General features: G+C 40.6%; 1 protein-coding gene across 1 annotated transcript in view; it reads left to right on the forward strand.

The window, feature by feature from the left end:
* Window positions 1–2,359: 2,359 nt before the first annotated feature.
* The window catches only part of PQBP1 (poly-glutamine tract binding protein 1), a 46,883-nt gene continuing 24,464 nt past the window's right edge, over window positions 2,360–24,778 (forward strand). Inside the window, exons 1-3 of the mRNA XM_070086910.1 lie at window positions 2,360–2,682; window positions 4,367–4,494; window positions 17,003–17,175. Of these exons, the coding sequence (XP_069943011.1) occupies window positions 2,613–2,682; window positions 4,367–4,494; window positions 17,003–17,175 (371 nt within the window). The 5' untranslated portion in view covers window positions 2,360–2,612. The remainder of the gene's footprint in view (window positions 2,683–4,366; window positions 4,495–17,002; window positions 17,176–24,778) is intronic.

A 24,778-nucleotide genomic window follows, 5' to 3' on the forward strand; every position in this document is an offset into this window, starting at 1 on the left:
CTGACAGTACAGGCTGTCTACATAAACCCGTAGGATTATACAGCGCCTGGGGGGGATGTGGAAGGCAGTCAGGCTTAATTTGGGGAACTGGAGTGCAGATCCAATTCCCTAAATCAAGAGCCCCTCACCAGCATCAAGGAACCTTCCCTGAGAGGAGCAATAGGTAGAAAAGTGAGGATCTTGTCAAGTTTCTTCAGGAAAATTGATCTTCTTGCCCTTATAGCAGGAGAGGACATAACACGTAAATCCTTGAGCAGTAAGAGTAGTGATGGCAACAGGAGTATCTTCTCAGCTTCAGCATCATCGTGACAGACGACAATGAAAGCTTCCTTGAGTGACAGAATAGCGTTGAATTTCACTCTTAATCCACCCTGAACGACAGTTGCAAGAGCAAGCTTCGTTGAATCATCAATAGTACCACTGTTGGGCTTGATCTTGACACGATTTGCATAGCTCATCGTGCAAGTCAAGGCTGAAGACGACGATGGTAAAGGTTCTTCTCCCCAACGGGGATCGTAGGGAGACTGAATAAGTAGGGAGACTGTGGCTAACGTGACGGTCTGGAGTTTTGAGACTCTCTGATCGCGGGTTCTATCCCCGCCCGTGGTATGGTTTGTCTGCTATGGCCTGCTGAGGCGAGAGTCAAAAGCAGAATGCAGACTTTGTTACTAATCCATCCATATTTATACCTGTTTTTATGCAACAGTTTATATTTTCTCATACATGATGCAACTCTGCCGCCTTTCCCTTTATATCTATCTACATGGAACAACTTAAACCCTTGAATATGGCACTAGGCAATCATATCCTGACTCTTTAAATTGTACTATGTTTCAGTTATTGCAATGACATCAAAGTTCCCCACACATGCTACCAAACGTAATTCATTAATTTAATTTCTTGTGCTTCAACTATTAACCTAAATTATATTAATGTTTTTTTTCTTCTGCACTTTTTCCTATTAAGCTTTGCTTTTATACAATTTCTGTTATTATCATTACCCTGTGTTAGTCGATGACTGTTATTATTAAGATTCATAATATCAAAGCCTAAGTCAATATTTCAACACTCATTATTTTCCATTCCTAAACCCATACCTTTAACTAATCCTAGTTTAAAGTCCTTGTGAAAATTTGTCTGGACTGCCTCCAAGTGAGTCGCCTACCCTGGCAAACTCTGTTGACACCGAGCTCTGAGGTCGGTACCTCAGCCTCACAAGTGGCTTATAGGACAGATTTTCATGACTGATGTTGCAAGAAATCTCGCCTGCATGCACGTTTAAAGGACTAACTTACTTGGTGATGTAGAATCTATTCTGGTCTTCAACCTCCCTAAGTTTTAGTCCCTCTGGACTTGCCCTCAGACCCACATGCAACTGGGAGCCTTAATTCCTGCAATATTCATTCTTTATTAGTGACCTGCCTGCACCTCAGAAATTCCTGTTTCCAAGGGGGGGTGAATCCCCTAGAATACTATGCAGAAAGTGACACTAGCTTCTAGGCTGACAAGAGACGCTGGTACGTACTGGGCATGCACTACCAGCTGCACAAAGGCCTACAGCTCAACTCACTCGCAACTTTCCCCAGACACTGGCCAGGATCCTAAGAAAATGTGGAGGTCTTGTCTTACTTTATGGGCCTGATGGAGGAGGTCATCTACTGTACATCGAGGTGCCTCCACCAGATTTCCCCAGGTCTAATATGTGAAGACACATGGGGGCTGATCACAACATGTGTTGTTCAGATGGTGTCTAGTCTTAGAAGGAAGCTCTGGCATCTTCGAGACCCGCACCTCGTCGTTCAAACTTGGGCTGCCAGTTCTCCCTAGCTAACATAACCTAGTGTTTGCCTACATTCGGCCTATTACTACCTATGTTAAGGTCTTAGGTCTACATTATTATTATCTACAGTTGCCACAATAATCCTAATATTAGTGTACTAACAGTATAAACTACCTGCTTCTTCCCTGAAGGGTAAATCTATCAATTAAGAAGTACCTTCCAACCACCTTCGCCTACCCGGGTGAGTGTGTTTGTATTTTGGGTGGGTGTAAGGGCCCTCGAACAGTCCTACCCTGGATAACTGAACTCCATCCCTGGCATACATGTCATTTCTACCGTAGTAGTGGTCCAGTTGTCAATAAATGGTAGTGCATTATCCTTACAGTGTTTGTCCAGTCAACAATTAATACCAATTGCTCTGGCTCTGCGGGGGCTTAGCAAGGGGGTCCACCGGATCTAATCGGAAAGTTCCTGTTTCTATTTCTATTTACAAAGGAACTTTTGTTCCGTTCATCTCCCAGCTTCGAACAACACATCTTGCTGGTGTCATCGGGAAGCTGAGCTCGGTACTGTCTAAGCCGTCACTGGCCCTTTAACCCACCAAAAACAACTCACAACAACAATAACTACTGAGCCGTCTACAGCTTATGCTGTCAGCGGCCCTGATAAACCCAACAAAGAAAAAAGAAAAATAATTGAGTCGTCTCTAATTTGTCGTATTTTTTTTTTAATCGGGAGAAGAAAGTTTTAAGGAAACTAGACGTAGTGTGAAGAGCTTGCCGTACACCCAGGCTTGACATACTTCTGAAGGTGTTAGTAATAAGGTTGCAGCATGCCTCTGCCGCCAGCCTTGGCTGCCAAATTGGCAAAAAGAGGGATAATTAACGTCCCAAAAGAGCCAGGTAAGTTTAGCCTATATTTTTCTTGCACTGTTTAAGAGGTTCCTTGTCGCCGGTAAAGAATTAGAGGTATATTCTTCTTCCTTGGATCAAACCAAATGGCCAAGGACCCCAGTGGAAGCAAAGTCACTGTGTCTGACTTTTTTGGGTTATCTTAGATAATTTATACTATATGATAATTGTACTTAAGTCTACTTGTGCCTAAATAAACTTACTAACTTTACTGGCTTATCCAAATTTAAATTCTACATTATTTACTGTATAGAATCATTGTCAAATTTTAAAATTACGAGATTTAAAACTTGTAATATGACCCCATAAGTATCGTGCATCTCCACATACATAGTAATATATTTATCTTGTAATATATGGTAGAGTTGCTGGGTTATTTATATGTGGAGGATGAGGGTTTAGTATTTTTTGTTAATATAATGATCATAATAATTAATATAATGACCATAATAATTTGTAATGAAACTTAATAAACTTTACTCACATGGGTGTTACAGTTGTGATCTGAATGCTCTACAAATTGAGCTATGGTTTCCAGTACATATAGGTGATTTTTATAAAGACTTGAAAATAATGCAGACTCCATACAATAATCACTATATATATTCAAAGGGGACATTTTATGATGTCTTAACCTAGGATATGGCTACAGTTCAACAATATGTCCACAATTTAATTCCTTAAAAGGACTTCAACCCTTTGGGGTTCCCATATTTTCTGTCGCATCTATGCATACATACGTATATTATTAGCAAGTTGTCCAATCCATTGTCCAGATGAAGATGTATTATTAAAAATTGGGATCATTTAGGGACTTTTAATGTCATGCTTACATTTCTATTTCCATATGTATTAGTATTTGTTTTAAAACACTCATAATTTAAGCTTAGGAGTTTGGCTTTTAAAAGTTTCTTATGATGAAACTTCACAAATATATCTGTTTTCATGGTTAATTATGTCTAATACAGCAGACAAATTTTCAGTGAGATTTAAATGTATAGTACTGAATTTTTACATGAACATGTATGGTTTAAACAATGTTTGCCATAGCTTCTGTAATTGTAATACTACTCCATCTTTTGTTTTACTTTGAGACATAAGTACAATTTGCAAAGCACAATTATAATATGGCTTTATATCCTTGCTGAAATGTATATTGTATACTCTGTTTAATTGTTTGTCAAGAAACACTGCCTGTTTATAAATTCAAGTCTCTTCTCAAAAATCACTTACTCACCCACAACTAAATAAATACTGAATAATTGTATCTCATAGATTGTATCTCGTATATGTATCTCATTATTGTATCTCATAAATGTCAACTTGTGACCCAATCAAACTTTGTTACTATTTAACTTCATTACCTAACAGAATACTCCATTCTACTGATTACACAGCAACACAGTAAATGACCATATGACCTGTCTTTGTAATACTCATTTGTACTAAATTGTTATCTGTTTTACAATATTTTTTGTACCACTGAATATATCATTGCTTAGTTAATCTTAAGTTAATTTTAAGCCTGCCCATAATGCTCTGCATATAATGGGCTTTGGCATGCTGCACTTTAAAAATTTTATTCCTTGTACTTCTCTGTATCATGTTCAAATTAATAAATAAATAAATAAATAAATAAATAAAGATGTCTAATAAGTTTTCAATGTATAATTAGTTTTTACAGAACCTGAACCAGCAGCCTCAGCAGAAGAGGAGATTATTGCTGAAGACTATGATGAAACGCCTCAGCAAACTCCCCTCACATACACATTTGTCGAATCACAGATTGTTGACCCATATCTGGTAAGCAACCATTGCTCTGAAAACTTCTGCTAACTTTATTTTTTTTTTTAAATTAGACTTTTATTTTCTATTGTTACCATAATTTGTGTTTTTAATTATTCGCACTAGTGTTTTTCATTTGAATGGTATCCTTGCTGCAAGTTAATCTACTCTAATGTTAAGCTTTATCTCAGAAATTGACAAATATGGAAAACCTTATGAGCCACTGTTCATATACAAATTCTTGCAGGGTTACATTATGTATAGGATTGAGCATCAACATTCATTACAGCAGAAACAAATATAAAATGCATAATGTTTAACTCGATTCAAGATAATTTAATCCCTTGGGCAGCTTTGACGTAGATCTACAGTTTAACCCTTTGGGTGGCTGTCATATAAATCTACTTTACTGATGCCAGGGTACCTCATGTAGATCTATGTTTTGATCACAGATATGTTGTGAGCAGTTAATTTTGGCTTAGATGTGAGAGAATGGGTCTGTGCAGCAAGTGTGTGCACTATAAAAAAAAAAACTGTCCCATGCAGTGCATGACGAGAGAAGCAAAATTCTGACCTTGTGTTTGAAAGGTTTTATTGCCTGTTTCTTGGCATCATGCGATAAAATGGAAAAGATACTATTGAAATATAGATGATTTTGGTTGGTTTCAGAACCAGAAATAGCTTGAAATTGGGCTCAAAGTAGCGGAAATATCTGATTTTTGCTGATTATCCTGAGGATGGGTAAGGCCTAATCTGTTTTATGGGTTTTTAATAGGTCTGATTCTATTAATGGGATGCTGGAAACCATGACAGATCATTTCTAGCTATGTATATTTTATCATCTAAGAAACAGGGTAAGTCTTTGATTTTTTGTGTGATTATGAATTCAAAATGAAAGGCATGTGTAATATAGGGGGACATGATTGATGAACAGAGAAAACATTGTAATAGTGCCTCGAATATCTACATTGTTTATTTTGGACTTTGTTTTCAAACGATTTTTGTGTGTGTGTGTGTGTGTGTGTGTGTGTGTGTGTGTGTGTGTGTGTGTGTCTGTCTGTCTGTCTGTCTGTCTGTCTGTCTGTCTGTCTGTCTGTCTGTCTGTCTGTCTGTCTGTCTGTCTGTCTGTCTGTCTGTCTGTCTGTCTGTCTGTCTGTCTCTTTGGCCAAATTGTAATACCGGCAATATAGCTAGGAATTTGGTCAGACCAATGGAAGTGGGCAAAAATCACTGATGCCTAACTTACACTGAGACTGCTAACTTTGCACCTGCATAATTCCATAAGTTTTCCATCAAATTTTGTACTTTTGGGGTCATTGCCTTTAGAAAAAGATTCTCTACAATTTCAGAAGATTTTTTTTTTAATGTGAACACTTGAGAGCAGTATTAATATTTTTTTTGGGGGGGTCTGGACACTGAAATAGAGTACCATCATTGGTTTGTCATTTATTTCTGTGAACAGTTCTTGTTATCCATCATTGTAGAACAATGATTCACTCTGTACATAAGAACATAAGTAAGAAGGAACACTGCAGCAGGCCTACTCACCCATGTGAAGCAGGTCCATGTCACCCCCCAGCTTAGACCAATAACCCACTTAGTCAGGTCACTTCCACTTAAGGAAGGAGTACAGCATCTGACCTAGTAGCACAAGCTAGTCAGGTTCAACTCACACTCACCCACACCCACTCATGTATTTATCTAACCTATTTTTAAAACTACACAACTGTTTCGCTTCTATGACGGTACTTGGGAGTTTGGTCCACTCATCCACAACTTTATTACCAAACCAGTGCTTTGCTACATCCTTCCTGAATCTGAATTTTTCCAACTTGAAACCATTGCTGCGAGTCCTGTCTTGGCTGGAAATTTTCAGCACTCTATAGATCCCCTTTATTTATTCCTGTTTTCCATTTATGCACCTCAATCATATCCTCCCTAATTATATGCCTTTCTAGAGTGCAGATTCAGGGCCCTCAATCTATCCTCATAGGGAAGATTTCTGATACATGGGATCAACTTTGTCATCCTCCTCTGTACGTTTTCCAGTGCATTTATGTCCATTCTGCAATATGGTGACCAGAACTGTGCAGTATAATCTAAATGAGACCTAGCCAAGGATATATAGAGTTAAAGAACAACCTGAGGACTTCTGTTATTTATACTTCTTGATATGAAACCAAGGATTCTGTTAGCTTTATTGCAAACACTAATGCACTGTTGTCTTGGTTTTAGATTACTGCTAACCAGAACTCCTAAATCCCTTTTGCAATCAGTAGTATTAAGATCTACATTATTTAGTTTATATGTGGCATGGTTATTTTCCTGTCCAACATTTAGAACTTTGCATTTGTCTATATTAAACTGCATCTGCCACTTCTCCGACCATTGCATCAGTCTATTCAAATCATCCTGGAGTGCTCTAGTGTCCTCATTAGAATGAATTGGAATGCCTGTTTTGATGTCGTCAGCAAATTTGCTTATTTCACTATTTATTTCCTCATCTATGTCATTTATGTAAATTGTGAACAACAACGGGCACAACACTGACCCCTGCGGAACACCACTTGTGACATGCCCCCATTCTGATTTAAGAACATAAGAACATAAGAATGTAGGAACACCGCAGAAGGCCTACTGGCCCATGCGAGGCAGGTCCTTATCAAAACGACCTCTACCTAAAGCTACCCAAGAAATAACTCCCGTACCCAATGACATCAATCAAACCCAGCCCCTCCCACTCATATATTTGTCCAGTCTCTTAAAGCTGCCCAAGGTCCTAGCCTCTATCACCCCACTGGAAAGACTGTTCCATGCATCTACAACTCTATTAGAAAACCAGTACTTACCTATGTCCTTTCTAAATCTAAATTTATCCAACTTTAATCCATTATTTCTGGTTCTTACCTGGTTCGACACCCTCAGTACTTTATTAATATCTCCCTTGTTTACGCCCGTCATCCACTTATACACTTCAGTGATATCTCCCCTCATTCTACGCCTCTCCAGAGAGTGGAGATTTAAGGCTTTAAATCTATCTTCATATGGGAGGTTCCTTACACAGTAAATCATTTTAGTCATTCTTCTCTGTATGTTCTCTAATGAGTCTATATCCATCCTGTAGTAAGGGGACCAAAACTGAGCAGCATAATCTAAATGAGGACTCACTAGTGATGTATAGAGCTGTAAAATAACTTTTGGACTTCTGTTACTTATACTTCTTGAGATAAATCCAAGTAATCTGTTGGCCTTGTTGCGCACACTAAGGCACTGCTGTCTTGACTTTAGATTTCTGCTCACCATGACTCCCAAGTCCTTTTCACATTCTGTTTGGTCAAGCTCTACTTCACCTAGATTATAGCTTCAAGGGTTATTTTCATTACCAAAGGCTATTACCTTACACTTATCAACATTGAACTTCATCTACCATTTCTCAGACCAGGACATTAATTTGTCCAAATCCTCCTGGAGTTCATTGCTATCCTCCTCAGAGTGAATTATACGGCCTATCTTTGATAGGAGTGAATGGAGACAAATGGTTTTTAATACTTGACATGCTGTTGGAGTGTGAGCAAAGTAACATTTATGAAGGGGTTCAGGGAAACCGGCAGGCCGGACTTGAGTCCTGGAGATGGGAAGTACAGTGCCTGCACTCTGAAGGAGGGGGTGTTAATGTTGCAATTTAAAAACTGTAGTGTAAAGCACCCTTCTGGCAAGACAGTGATGGAGTGAATGATGGTGAAAGTTTTTCTTTTTCGGGCCACCCTGCCTTGGTGGGAATTGGCCAGTGTGATAATAAAAAAAAAAATAATAATAATCTTTGTATCATCAGCAAACTCACTCATGTCACTCATAATCCCTTCATCAAGGTCATTAATGTAAATTATGAACAAGAGAGGGCCTAAAACTGATCCTTGTGGAACGCCACTAGTGACTAATCACCATTCAGATTTCACTCCATTAATGGTAACTCTCTGCTTTCTATTGGTAAGCCATGCCTCTATCCATGCTAGAACTTTACCTCCTATACCATGAGCTGCCACTTTTTTCAAGAGTCTCCTGTGAGGTACTCTATCGAAGGCTTTACTAAAATCCAAATAAACAGTATCATATTCTTTATCACTGTCAACTGCCTCAAATGTTCTATTGAAGAACGTCAGCAAGTTTGTCAGACAGGAACGACCTCTCATGAATCCATGCTGAGATTCATTTATCAAGTTATGCTCTTCAAGGTGACTTCTAATAATGTCAGCTATAATTGATTCTAGTAACTTGCCCACTATAGATGTCAGGCTTATTGGACGGTAATTTGAAGGAACGGACTTATCCCCTGATTTGAAAATAGGAACCACATTAGCCATCTTCCACAACTCTTTCACAACACCGGTAAGGATGGACGCATTAAACACACTCGTTAATGGCTGACTAAGCTCCATCTTGCATTCCTTAAGTACCCTGGAAAACAACTCATCGGGTCCCGGGGACTTATTTTGCTTCAGTTTGTCTATCTGTTTAATAACCATGTCCCTCGTGACAGTAATATTAGTTAATTTAAATTCATCAGGAACTAAATACACCTACCATCCGACTTACGACCGAGTTTGGTTCCGAGAAACCGGTCGTGAGTCAAACTTTACTACTGAATATCAACAAAACATTTTTGTAATGACTTTATTTTATTATTTTATTTTGGTATTTCATGTTTTACTTTACTTTTTATGTTGTTAGTACTGTATTTTATACTGTAAGGTTTAGGATGAACACTGTGTACAACACAAATACAGCTGTAGTTGTTTATTTCCCAGAAATTTGGCATAAAAAACACGGTCGTAAGTCGAGTGGTCGTAAGTCGAGCAGGTCGTAAGGCAGATGGTAGGTGAAATTGTTAATTACTGGAATCTCATTTACATCTTCCTGTGTAAAAACTGACAAAACATAGTCATTAAATAAGGAACACATTTCCAGTACGTTATCCGTCAGCTGTCCATTCCCAATTTTCAGAGGTCCTACTTCTTACTTCACATTCGTCCTATACACTTGAAAGAACCCCTTTGGATTAGTCTTTGACTCATTAGCAACTCTAATTTCATAGTCACGTTTAGCCTTTCTAATCCCCTTTTTTACTTCTCTTTTAAGCTGAACATATTGGTCAGTAAGGTTAACCTCTCCTCTTCTGATGCTCCTAAAAATTCCCCTTTTCTCCCCTAATAGATGCTTTATCCTACTGTTAACCCATTTGGGATCGTTATTATTAGACATAATATCTCTCTGGGGAATGTATATACTCTGGGCACAGTGTACCTTATTAAGAAAAAAATCATAAAAGCAGATCCCTTCATAATCATAAGTATGATCATCGCCAATAAAATCATCAGCTAGATAACCCCAATAAAGATTAGACAGATGTTCCCTAAGTCCATTATAGTCGGCAGAATGGAAATCAGGGATTTTTACTGTATTATCATTATTCTTGCATTCCCAGTTAATGCTAAAAGTGATGGATTTGTGATCACTTGCGCCAAGCTCTTCAGTGATCTCCAGATTATTCACGAGTGTTTCCTTATTTGACAAGACTAGGTCTAGCAAATTGTTACCCCTGGTAGGCTCTGTTACGCTCTGCTTCAGAAAACAGTCCTGAACTGTTTCCATAAAGTCACTGGACTCTAGATTACCTGTCAAAGAATTCCAGTCAATTTGACTAAAATTAAAGTCCCCTACTATCACTATGTTATTGTGTCTAGAAGCCCTAACAATTTCGTCCCAAAGAAGTCTCCCTCTATCTTGATCCAAGCCAGGAGGTCGGTATATTGCACCTAGAATTAGCTTTTCTTGACCCTCTACAAACTCTACCCAAACAGATTCTGTTACTGTTCCATCTATTTTTATACCTGTTTTTATGCAACAATTAATATTTTCTTGAACATACAATGCAACTCCTCCCCCCTTCCCATTACATCTATCCACATGGAACAACTTAAACCCTTGAATATTACACTCAGCAATCATATCCCGACTCTTTAAATCATACCACGTTTCAGTTAATGCAATGATATCAAAGTTCCCAGCACATGCTACCAAACATAGTTCATTAATTTTATTTCTTGCACTTCGACTGTTAGCATAAAATACCATCATATGTTTTTTCTTCTGCACATTTTTCCTATTCATATTTGTTTTTTCACAATTTCTGAAATTATCATTACCCAGAGCTACTCCATGACAGTTACTATGAAGATTCTTAATATCAGAGCATAAGTCAATATATCCATACTCATTATTTATCATTTCTAAACCCATACCTCTAACTAATTCTAGTTTAAAGTCCTAACAACCCCCTCAACTGAGTTAGCAAGAAAACCCACACCTGCCCTGGATAAGTGAACCCCATCCCTGGTATACATGTCATTTCGGCCATAGAAGTTGTCCCAGTTGTCAATGAATGGTACTGCATTATCCTTACAGTGTTTATCCAGCCAACAATTAATACCAATTGCTCTGGACAACCATTCATTACCAACACCTCTTCTTGGCAAAATGCCACATATAACAGGGCGCCCCCCCTTCTTCCTAATTATGTCTATAGCCGTCCTGAACTTTCTAACTAAATCCTCACTTCTACGCTTGCCTACATCATTGCCTCCAGCACTGAGGCAGATAATAGGATTGATCCCATTACCGTTCATGATGTTGTCAAGCCGGCTAACAATGTCCTCCATCCCAGCCCCCGGAAAGCAAATCCTCTGCCTCCTACTCCTGTCCTTCAAGCAGAATGCCCTATCCATGTATCTAACCTGGCTATCCCCAACAACAACAATATTCTTACCTTCCTTGTTGTTGTTCGGCGTGACGGTCCCAGTAGTCGACTCACATTCGTCGGGTAGCACCGAGAATGCGTTGGAGGTTTCCGCAAGAGTTTCCACAGCAGTCTCTTTCTTCTTTATCGTTTCTGGCTTTCCATTCATCTTCTTGATCGTCAACTTCGTCCCCTGCTTTCCAGCCACTGACCACGATCCCTTCTTGACCTGAGGACTCGAAACAGGAGGACCACTACGAATCCTCTTGTTTTCCTCGGTCAATCGCTGTATCTCCATCTTCGTTACCCTCAATTCTTCCTTAAGCTGCTGGTAAAGTTGCTCGATGGAGGGCATCTTGGCTCAGTCCACGGGGAGCACACAAGACACTTCTTCACAGAGTTAAGTACAGGTCACCACTGAGTTAAGTACAGGTCACTACTGAGACCATTTATGCAAACTCTCTGCTGCCTATTTGTCAACCATGCTTCTACCCAGGAAAAAATTTCTCCTATTCCGTGTGCCTTAAGTTTCCTCAATAGCCTCTGATGTGGAGTTGTATTGAAAGCCTTACTGAAGTCCATATACACAATATCAAGTCATGACTTGATAACCTTCTATAGAGGGTCTTCTGCAGTGAGAAAAACATTATCCCAATGACAGTTTCTGCAACAAATGTTAAATGATGTCATAGTAAATATAACAGCATGTTTTTTTTTTTCCAACAAGTCGGCTGTCTCCCACCGAGGAAGGGTGACCCAAAAAGAAAGAAAATCCCCCAAAAGAAAACACTTTCATCATCATTCAACACTTTCACCTCGCTCACACATAATCTCTGTTTTTGTAGAGGTGCTCAGAATACAACAGTTTAGAAGCATATATGTATAAAGATACACAACATATCCCTCCAAACTGGAATTTCTATGTGGTAATAGTAATAGTGGATCATGTGAAAGTCATTGGGTTGTCCTAGAAACACTAAAGAGTCGATCTCAAGTTAAGAGACTTCATGGGGGAAGTGTGTGGCCAGTAATGGTGGTTCTGGTGGATCGTAACAATAAATAAAATTGAGATTTATATTTCTTGTATGCAGTGCACAGTTAATGTAGTTTACATGTATTAAAATACTGTTAGACACAAAAGAAAGCCACTGGTATGCAGTGCGTTTTGGGCAAACTGATGGATAGTTCTTTAATTTCAGGGTCCAGACCTCTGATCTGAAACTTGTCTATAGGGTCCAAGAATTTAAAAAAAAAAAAGTTTGCATTTTTTCTGATGAAATGGTAGTGAATCTGTTTCTGAAGGTAATAAAACAAAAGGTAGAAAATTTGATAGAAAATTTACAAAATTACGCTCTCGCAAATTTTGCCGTTTCAGCGATATTTACGCATCAGCGATTTTTGCCCATTTTGACTCCCATTTTAGGCCAATTACATTATTCCAGTCGATCAAATTCTTAACTATTTCACTAGTATTACTTCTATTTTATTGGTTGAGCATATTACCCAGTCAACTGTTTTACCGACCCAATAAAGTAATTGGAAATTGGTAATTTGACCAATTTCACACAAAGTTCAAAGTATTCCAATTTCAAAATAGGGTCCAGAATAAACATTGCAAGCATTCCTGGCACTAAAATAACATTTCCTCTGTTTATTAGTTATGTTTCCAGGCATTACAAATGAATTCCATTTTTATTTTTTATTCACAATGAATTTTTATTCACACCAAAAAACAGATGATTTACTGTTATGATGCAATATTGTAATAATTGTATAAATTATATCAGTGCATTTTTGAATTCACATTAGACCCACTAGCTGACTTGTATTGGACACGTGATGTCATTTGTTTGCTCTTGAGCATCGGCAAAAATCTAACATTTCCGCTACCTTGAGCTCAATTTCAAGCCGTTTTCTGTACTAAAACCAATCAAAACATATCTACAGTCGAACAGGCGATAAATGACATGCCCATGCACTCTGCCCCAGGGCCAGACTCATGGAACTCCGTGTTCCTCAAGAACTGCAAGAAGCCCCTATCACGAGCCTTTACCATCCTATGGAGAGGGAGCATGGACACGGGGGTCGTCCCACAGTTACTAAAAACAACAGACATAGCCCCACTCCACAAAGGGGGCAGTAAAGCAACAGCAAAGAACTACAGACCGATAGCACTAACATCCCATATCATAAAAATCTTTGAAAGAGTCCTAAGAAGCAAGATCACCACCCATCTAGAAACCCATCAGTTACACAACCCAGGACAACATGGGTTTAGAACAGGTCGCTCCTGTCTGTCTCAACTATTGGATCACTACGACAAGGTCCTAGATGCACTAGAAGACAAAAAGAATGCAGATGTAATATATACAGACTTTGCAAAAGCCTTCGACAAGTGTGACCATGGCGTAATAGCGCACAAAATGCGTGCTAAAGGAATAACAGGAAAAGTCGGTCGATGGATCTATAATTTCCTCACTAACAGAACACAGAGAGTAGTAGTCAACAGAGTAAAGTCCGAGGCAGGCACGGTGAAAAGCTCTGTTCCACAAGGCACAGTACTCGCTCCCATCTTGTTCCTCATCCTCATATCCGACATAGACAAGGATGTCAGCCACAGCACCGTGTCTTCCTTTGCAGATGACACCCGAATCTGCATGACAGTGTCTTCCATTGCAGACACTGCAAGGCTGCAGGCGGACATCAACCAAATCTTTCAGTGGGCTGCAGAAAACAATATGAAGTTCAACGATGAGAAATTTCAATTACTCAGATATGGTAAACACGAGGAAATTAAATCTTCATCAGAGTACAAAACAAATTCTGGCCACAAAATAGAGCGAAACACCAATGTCAAAGACCTGGGAGTGATCATGTTGGAGGATCTCACCTTCAAGGACCATAACATTGTATCGATCGCATCTGCTAGAAAAATGACAGGATGGATAATGAGAACCTTCAAAACGAGGGATGCCAAGCCCATGATGACACTCTTCAGGTCACTTGTTCTATCTAGGCTGGAATATTGCTGCACACTAACAGCACCTTTCAAGGCAGGTGAAATTGCTGACCTAGAAAATGTACAGAGAACCTTCACGGCGCGCATAACGGAGATAAAACACCTCAATTACTGGGAGCGCTTGAGGTTCCTGAACCTGTATTCCCTGGAATGCAGGCGGGAGAGATACATGATTATATACACCTGGAAAATCCTAGAGGGACTAGTACCGAACTTGCACACGAAAATCACTCACTTCGAAAGCAAAAGACTTGGCAGACGATGCAACATCCCCCCAATGAAAAGCAGGGGTGTCACTAGCATGTTAAGAGACCATACAATAAGTGTCAGGGGCCCGAGACTGTTCAACTGCCTCCCAGCATACATAAGGGGGATTACCAACAGACCCCTGGCAGTCTTCAAGCTGGCACTGGACAAGCACCTAAAGTCGGTTCCTGATCAGCCAGGCTGTGGCTCGTACATTGGTTTGCGTGCAGCCAGCAGTAACAGCCTGGTTGATCAGGCTCTGATCCACCAGGAGGCCTTGTCACAGACCAGGCCGTGGGGGCGTTGACCCCCAGAACTCTCTCCAGGTAAACTCCAGGTAAACTCCAGTGGTCCCTCGTTTTTCATAGTTCTCGGGAATCATAGATTTCGGAAATCATAGGGATATTTTCGTATAAACATGGGCTCGCTAATCATAGGTTGACTCGCGAATAGTAGTTCGTCTGTGACGCATACGCACGGTGTGAGCCGGGGCGGCCTCCCTACCCAGCCAGTCTGGCATTGTTTACCAGTGAGTGAAGGTCCCCTCACATGCTCCTACGAAATATTTCATAATATTCCACTCATTTTAGTGCTTGCAAGTACTAAATAAGCTACCCTAGCTCCAAAGAAAGCTCCTAGTGCCAAGCTTGGAGAAAATTGTGGCCAGATTGTGTCGACAAGAGGGATTTTGAAGGGTTTGGGACTGACCCTGATGAGCCTATGTCTGTTGTTAAATCAATTGTGGCACTGGGGAGATCCATGGGATTGGATGTGAGTTTGGAGGATGTGGAAGAGTTGGTGGAAGACCACAACGAAGAGCTAACCACTGAGGAGCTGCAAGAGCTTCAGCAGGAACAGCAACAGATTGCAGCTCAGAATCTTGCTGAAGAGGAGGAGAAAGAGAGATGGAAGAAGGTGCCTTCTTCAGAAATTAAAGAGATTTTTGCTATGTGAGGTAAGATGGAAAGCTTTATGGAGAAACATCACCCTGACAAGGTTGTTGCAAGCCATATTGGCAACATGTACAGTGACAAAGTCTTGGGCCATTTTAGGGAAGTGTTAAAGAGACACCAGAAACAGAGCTCTCTCCACAGTTATTTTGCGAGACAGGACTCCAGTGACTCTCAAGGTGGTCCTAGTGGCATTAAGAAACAGAGAAGAGAAGCAACCCCAGAAAAGCAATTGGTACCTGAGGTGTTGATGGAAGGGGATTCCCCTTCTAACCTGTAAACAATCCAATCTCTCTCCTCCTCCAGTCTCCCATACACTAAGAAGAATCTCCAGTAAAGGTAAGTGTTATGCTGTTAATGTTTCATTCATCATTTCCTATTGTATTGTTTATGTACTACATCTATATTTCATGTAAAAAATTTTTGTTTTAATACTTCTGGGTGTCAGGAACGGATTAATTGTATTTACATTACAGTGGACCCCCGCATAACGATTACCTCCAAATGCGACCAATTATGTAAGTGTATTTATGTAAGTGCGTTTGTACGTGTATGTTTGGGGGTCTGAAATGGACTAATCTACTTCACAATATTCCTTATGGGAACAAATTCGGTCAGTACTGGCACCTGAACATACTTCTGGAGTGAAAAAATATCGTTAACCGGGGGTCCACTGTATTTCTTATGGGGAAAATTGATTCGAAAATCGTAGATTTCGATAATAGTAGCAACTCCAGGAATGGATTAACTACGAAAAACGAGGGACCACTGTATTTCTCTAATATATCTTCCATTCTGTCAAATGAGATAAAAAAACTGTGAATACAGCTGTAAAAAACATACAAAAAAAACTGCAAAGCTGTTTTAATCCAAAAATACAGTCGCAGTTTTTTTTCTCTCATTATGCACTGTGTGCTGCAGTATTTGTTTTATGTGGTGTACATTTACCACATAGATGTATTCTCTCATATCTAGTTCCAAATTTACCGCTTACAGCTTATCTGAGTGAGCTGAGCTCATGGCATAGAACTATGGCTTGGACCCTGGCTTCAAAGCCGTAGAACTACGGGACAGGCCCTCAAAGGGTTAACTAACTGGCTTTATCTGTTTCAAAATCAATTGGCCCAGCAGATTTTGTCTTATACAGTGGACCCCTGCTTTACGATCAGCTCCCAATGCAACCAATTATGTACTAAGTGTATTTATGCAAGTGCGGTTGTACATGTATGTTTGGGGGTCTGAAATGGACTAATCTAATTCACAATATTCCTTATGGGAATAAATTCATTCAGTACTGGCACCTAAACATACTTCTGGAATGAAATAATATCGTAAACCGGGGGTCCACTGTATTACCGAAGTTCATTAAATCGAGGGATAAATTTTTTCTGCAATCAGACATGATTTTTTTTTCTTTAATGTTTATGGGGTATCAACAGTGATATTAATTGCTGCCTTTACTACATTTTGGTCATTATGTTCTCAGTATTTTGTCACTTTACTATTTTTTTTTTCCAGGGATACGTTGGCTGTCCCAACAAATGGAATGTTTATCATGAATGCAGCAACATGTGCAGGGAACAGTGGAAAGAGCGTAAATCCATTAATCCAGATTATGATCGGCGTAGAATCAGAATGCTCAACAAGTATCCTTTACCTAGTCATTGGCAAGAAATTTTGGACCCAGGCATGTATGTATTGTATTTTATCAAAATTTACTTAAACCTGGTGGCCTTAGTTGTTCATTGAGTACAGTACTTCAGTTGTACAGTGGTCCCTTGAGTTACAGTAATAATCCATTCCAGAAGACGAATCATAGTTCAAAACCCCAAAATGCTTGGTTTTATGGTAAATTCCTGGATTTAATTTCTTAGATGCTTTTCACACCTTTCCAATTGTAATGTATTTATTATGTTACATAAGAATATAAATGCTGGCACCTAGGGGTAACAGCCTGTCTAGGGGCATTTAAAATATTTAAACCACATACACCAACCTAGGGCCAAGCTTGTTTCTTCACAGAAAGCATTAATATTTATATTAACTATCAGGAAGGGCACAAAAACTAAAATATACAAAAATATAATTTTTACAACACGTCGGCCGTTTCCCACTGAGGCAGGGTGACCCAAAAAGAAAGAAAAAACTTTCATCATCATTCAACACTTTCACCATCACTCATACGTAATCATTGTCTTTGCAGAGGCGCTCAGATATGACAGTTTAGATGTCCCTCCAAACTTCCAATATCCCAAACCCCAACTTTAAAGTGCAGGCATTGTACTTCCCATTTCCAGGACTCAAGTCTGACTAACCAGTTTCCCTGAATCCCTTCACAAAATATTACCCTGCTCACACTCCAACAGCTTGCCAGATCCCAAAAACCATTTATCTCCATTCACTCCTATCTAATACACTCACTCACACTTGCTGGAAGTCCAAGCCCCTCACCCACTAAACTTCCTTTACCCCCCTCCCTCCAGCTTTTTCGAGGACGACTCCTACCCCCGCCTTCCTTACCCTACAGATTTATACGCTCTCCAAAGGCATTCTACCTCGTTCTCTTTTCTCTCAATGATCAAACCACCTCAACAACCTCTCTTCAGCCCTCTGACTAATACTTTTAGTAACTCCACACCTCCTAATTTCCACACTCCAAATTCTCTGCATAATATTTACACCACACATTGCCCTTAGACCTAGGTAGTAGGTTGGTAAACAGCAACCGCCCAGGGAGGTACTACCGTCCTGCCAAGTGAGTGTACAGCGAAAACCTGTAATTGTTTTACATGATGGTAGGATTGCTGGTGTCTTTTGTCTGTCTCATAAACATGCAAGATTTCAGGTATGTCTTGTTACTTCTACTTGCACTTAGGTCACACTACACATACATGTACAAGCATATACACCTACCATCTGACTTACGACCTGTTCGACATACGTCCACTCGACTTACGACCATGCATCTGGCAGCTGGGCTGGACCGGCTGATGCACACCACTGTACAATATTTGACAATACTCGTGGGGGCAATGTGTCATGCAGGCAGCATCAGTTTGAGTAACCCTGCCCTATCAGCAGCATCATACTGTATTAACTGTACTAACTGGACAGTAAATTTCACCATGTCCCCTAAGATAAAGTCTGAATCTTGCACTGGAGATTGTGGCAAGAAAGGCTCTTACTCTCGAACACTCTTATTTGTTTTCACTGTTGCACATAAACCTGTCTGTATCTGTCTCACTGTATATCTGTCTGTATCTCTGTGTGTCTGTCTGTCTACTAGTGTGTCTTTCTGTCTACCTGTGTGTCTTTGTCTACCTGTGTGTCTTTATGTCTACCTGTGTGTCTGTCTTTCTGTCTACTTGTGTCTCTTTCTGTCTACCTGTGTCTGTCTTTCTGTCTACCTGTGTGTCTTTCTGTCTACCTGTGTCTGTCTTTATGTCTACCTGTGTCTGTCTTTATGTCTACCTGTGTCTGTGTCTACCTGTGTGTCTGTCTTTTTGTCTACCTGTGTGTCTGTCTTTCTGTCTACCAGTGTGTCTGTCTTTGTCTGCTTGTCTGTCTCAGAGCCACTCATTAAGAGTGTACTTGGTCTTGAAGATGCCACATTAATAATGATAATAACAATAATAATCACTGAGGCGCATTAAATGTGTATAAAACGTTAATATAGACATTTTGCTTAATCCATCCATGATTTTTTTTCAAAATTATATAATAAACATGCTACATAACATATAAATTAACAAATTTGAGATGTTTTTCTGGTCGGCTTGACAGTGAACAGGAACTGTTCGTGTCCGGGCTGGTAACAACAGCAACAACAACAACAACTTTGTAGTACCCACAGTCATTGGCCAAGCTTCAAACACCTTTTATTGTACAGCAATAAAGGAATGGAACGGACTACCCACACATGTCAAAGCCAGCCATAGCATGAACCAGTTCAAGAAGAGTGCCAAAAGTTGTCTGATGAATGTAGCTACAGAAAGGGAGGGGAATGATTTTCTATTTTTTAGCTAACATACGTGTAAGTTTTACCTTATTCCTAGTAATGACCCTCGTATTGTAGATAGTCTTAATGACCCTCGTGTAGTAGATAGTCTTTTTAGTATAATAATAAGATGTTATCTTCATTATAGAATAATAAGAAAATATTATAACCTTTATATTATAATAATAAGGTAAAAGGACCCCAATGGAAATAAGTCACTCTGTCTGACTTTTTTGGGTTATCCTAGGTTCTCTACACATGTGCTGCTATGTATGATAATTCTATGTAACTGTATTTGTGTATACCTGAATAAACTTACTTACTTACTAACAACAACGTTTGTTTACATAACTCGTGAACATTCTACATTCTCATTCTCCCTCTCATTTATTCATTTAATCTTGTTTACTCACCTCTCACTCTACATTAAAACTACAGATATTTTAAGGTAAGTAATGAGTGGACACGATTATTATATTATAGCTTAATAATAATAATATTAAGATTAGTACATACGTATTATTGTAATAATAATGATTATTAATATTATTATTAATTTAGGGCACTGGAGCACAAATCCACTGTATAGCACTTTGTCTGGATTTTTTGGGTTATCCTAGGTAATTTATAATATATATGATAACTTGACTTACGTGTACCAGTGAGAGAGAGAGAGAGAGAGATACAGAGAGATAGAGAAATACAGAGAGAGAGATACAAAGAGACAGCCACATTCGGTCAGCCAGTCAGCCAACTACCCACCCATCCAGCCACCCACCCATCCAGCCACCCACCCGGCCAGCCAGTCAGCCACCCACCCACCCGGCCAACCACAGACCCGGCCACCCAGCCAGCCAGCTGGATACGTATTACACATGTTCCAGAGTTGTTTCTCTTTACTTAGGGTATAGGTTATACAACATTCTGGCAGGATGACACTAACAGTGGTATTCTCCCATTCCACTGTGTCAACAATACATAAAGATAATAGTAACATATGATACTGTATGCGATGTAAAATTTACATTATGTATCACTACCATGTATACATTATATACAGTACATAAATAATTAAAATACAACAATAGAAGTAAATTATGGTAAAAAGAATGAAATAATGATTGCACATTACATTACAGTATTATGTAGGTAGTTTATATAGGAAAGTTTTGACATTATGCCCTACCCAATATGTTGGAAATTTTCAAGGTTCGACTTACGTCCATTTCGACTTACGACTGGTTGGTCGGAACCAAGCTTGGTCGTAAGTCGGATGGTAGGTGTATATACACACCCCTTTAGGTATTCTTCTATTTTCTTTCTAGTTCTTGTTCTTGTTTATTTCTTCTTATCTCCATGGGGAAGTGGAACAGAATTCTTCCTCCGTAAGCCATGTGTGTTGTAAGAGGCAACTAAAATGCCGGGAGCAAGGGGCTAGTAACCCCTTCTCCCGTATAAATTACTAAATTTAAGAGAAACTTTCGTTTTTCTTTTTGGGCCACCCTGCCTTGGTGGGATACGGCCGGTGTGTTGAAAGAAGAAAGAAAGATTGCCCTGAGACATGATATCTCCACTGCCTCCAGCCTCCTCGCTGCAGCATTTACAACCTATGCTTTACACCCATATAAGAGTGTTGGTACCACTATACTCGTACATTCCCTTCTTTGCTTCCATGGATAACGTTTTTGTCTCCACAGATACCTCAATGCACCTCTCACCTTTTTTTCCTCCATCAATTCTATGGTTAACCTCACCCTTCATAAACCCATCCACTGACAAGTCAACTCCTAAATATCTGAAAGCATTCACTTCTTCCATACTCCCTCCCTCTGTGATATCCATTTTTTCTTTATCTAAATCGTTTGATACCCTCATCACCTTACTCTTATCTATGTTCACTTTCAACTTTCTATGTTTACACACACTCCCAAACTCTTCCACTAACCTTTGCAACTTTTCTTTAGAATCTCCCAAAAGCACAGTCTCATCAGCAAAAAGTAACTGTGTCAACTCCCATTTTACACCCCCATCTGTAAATATGTTAAACAACCATGGTGACATTACACATCCCTGTCTTAGACCTACTTTTACTGGAAAGTACTCTATAATATATAATATCTTTCAACACACCAACCGTATCCCACCGAAGCAGGGTGGCCCAAAAGGAAAAACAAAAGTTTCTCCTTTTACAGTTAGTAATGTATACAGGAGAAGAGGTTACTAGCCCCTTCCTCCTGGCATTTTAGTCACCTCTAATGACACACATGGCTTACGGAGGAAGAATACTGTTCCACTTCCCCATGGCGATAAGAGGAAATAAACAAGAACAAGAACTAGTGAGAAAATAGAAGAAAACCCAGAGGGATGTATATATATATATATGCTTGGACATACATGTGTAATGTGACCTAAGTTAAGTAGAGATAGCAAGATGTACCTGAAATCTTGCATGTGTGTGAGACAGAAAAAGCCACCAGCTATCCTACCATCAGCTGTATAGTCCTTGTGGCTTAGCGCTTCTTTTTGATTATAATAATAATAATATCCTACCATCATGTAAAACAGTTACAGACTTTCATTTTACACTCACTTAGCAGGACGGTAGTACCTCCCTGGGCAGTTGCTGTCAACCAACCTACTGCCTAAAATGTATATAATATATAATCATTAATTATGCCACACACACACACACACACACACACACACACACACACACACACACACACACACACACACACACACACACACACACACACACACACACACACACACACACACACACACACACACACACACACACACACACACACACACACACACACTCTCTCACTCTCTCACTCTCTCTCACACACACACACACACACACACACACACACACACACACACACACACACACACACACACACACACACACACACACTCTCTCACTCTCACACCTCACTCTCTCACACACACACACACACACACACACACACACACACACACACACACACACACACACACACACACACACACACACACACACACACACACACACACACACACTCACACACTCACACACTCACACACACACACACACACACACACACACACACACACACACACACACACACACACACACACACACACACACACACACACACACATGGGACCGGACAACATCTCCCCATGGGTCCTTAGAGAAGGAGCAGAGATGCTGTGCGTGCCTCTAACCACAATCTTCAACACATCCCTTGAAACTGGGCAACTACCTGAGAAATGAAAGACAGCTAATGTAGTCCCCATATTTAAGAAAGGAAACAGAAACCTGTGTCTCTGACATGTACCTGTGTCTCTGACATGTATTGTGTGCAAAGTCATGGAGAAGATTATCAGGAGGAGAGTGGTCGAACACCTGGAAAGGAACAAGATTATAAATGAAAACCAGCATGGGTTCATGGAAGGCAAATCTTGTATCACAAACCTCCTGGAGTTTTATGACAAGGTAACAGAAGTAAGACACAAGAGAGAGGGGTGGGTAGATTGTGTTTTCCTAGACTGCAGGAAGGCCTTTGACACTGTTCCCCACAAGAGATTAGTGCAGAAGCTGGAGGATCAGGCGCATGTAACAGGGAGTGCACTGCAATGGATCAGGGAATACCTGACAGGGAGGCAGCAACGAGTCATGGTACGTGAAGAGGTATCACAGTGGGCGCCTGTGACGAGTGGGGTCCCACAGGGGTCAGTTCTAGGACCAGTGCTATTTTTGATATATGTGAACGACATGATGGAAGGAATAGACTCTGAAGTGTCCCTGTTCACAGATGATGTGAAGTTGATGAGAAGAATTAAATCGGACGAGGATGAGGCAGGACTGCAAAGAGACCTGGACAGGCTGGACATGTGGTCCAGTAACTGGCTTCTCGAATTCAATCCAGCCAAATGCAAAGTCATGAAGATTGGGGGGCAAAGAAGATCGCAGACAGAGTATAGGCTAGGTGGACAAAGACTACAGACCTCACTCAGGGAGAAAGACCTTGGGGTGACCATAACACCGAGCACATCACCGGAGGCACACATCAACCAAATAACTGCTGCAGCATACAGGCGCCTGGCAAACCTGAGAATAGCGTTCCGATACCTTAATAAGGAATCGTTCAAGACACTGTACACTGTGTATGTTAGGCCCATACTGGAGTATGCAGCACCAGTCTGGAACCCACACCTGGTCAAGCACGTCAAGAAGTTAGAGAAAGCACAAAGGTTTGCAACAAGGCTAGTCCCAGAGCTCAAGGGAATGTCGTACGAGGAAAGGTTAAGGGAAATCAGACTGACGACACTGGAGGACAGAAGGGTCAGGGGAGACATGATAACGACATACAAGATACTGCGGGGAATAGACAAGGTGGACAGAGATAGGATGTTCCAGAGAGGGGACACAGGGACAAGGGGTCACAACTGGAAGCTGAAGACTCAGACTGAGTCACAGGGACGTTAGGAAGTATTTCTTCAGTCATAGAGTTGTCAGGAAGTGGAATAGCCTAGCAAGTGAAATAGTGGAGGCAGGAACCATACATAGTTTTAAGAAGAGGTATGATACAGCTCAAGAAGCAGAGAAAGAGAGGACCTAGTAGCAGTCAGCGAAGAGGCGGGGCCAGGAGCTGAGTCTCGACCCCTGCAACCACAATTAGGTGAATTAGGTGAGTACACGCACGCACACATGTGCACACACACACGCACACACACACACACGCACACACACACACGCACACACACACACACACACACACACGCACACACACGTGCACACACATGCACACACACGCACACATGCACACACATGCTCACACACATGCACACACACATGCACACACATGCACACACATGCACACACACATGCACACACATGCACACACACATGCACACACACATGCACACACACATACACACACACATGCACACACACATGCACACACACATGCACACACATGCACACACATGTGCACACACATGTGCACACACATGTGCACACACATGCACACACACATGCACACACACATGCACGTGCACACATGCACACACACGCACACATGCACACACACGCACACATGCACACACACGCACACATGCACACACACACACGCACACACACACACGCACACACACACACACGCACACACACGCACACACATGCACACGCACACACACACACACGCGCACACACACACACACACACACGTGCACGCGCGTGCACACACACACACACACGTGCACGCGCGTGCACACACACACACACACCCCACCTACACCACAGCCCC

Source organism: Cherax quadricarinatus, chromosome 20 (genome assembly GCF_038502225.1).
Source record: "Cherax quadricarinatus isolate ZL_2023a chromosome 20, ASM3850222v1, whole genome shotgun sequence".
Lineage (NCBI taxonomy): Eukaryota > Metazoa > Arthropoda > Malacostraca > Decapoda > Parastacidae > Cherax > Cherax quadricarinatus.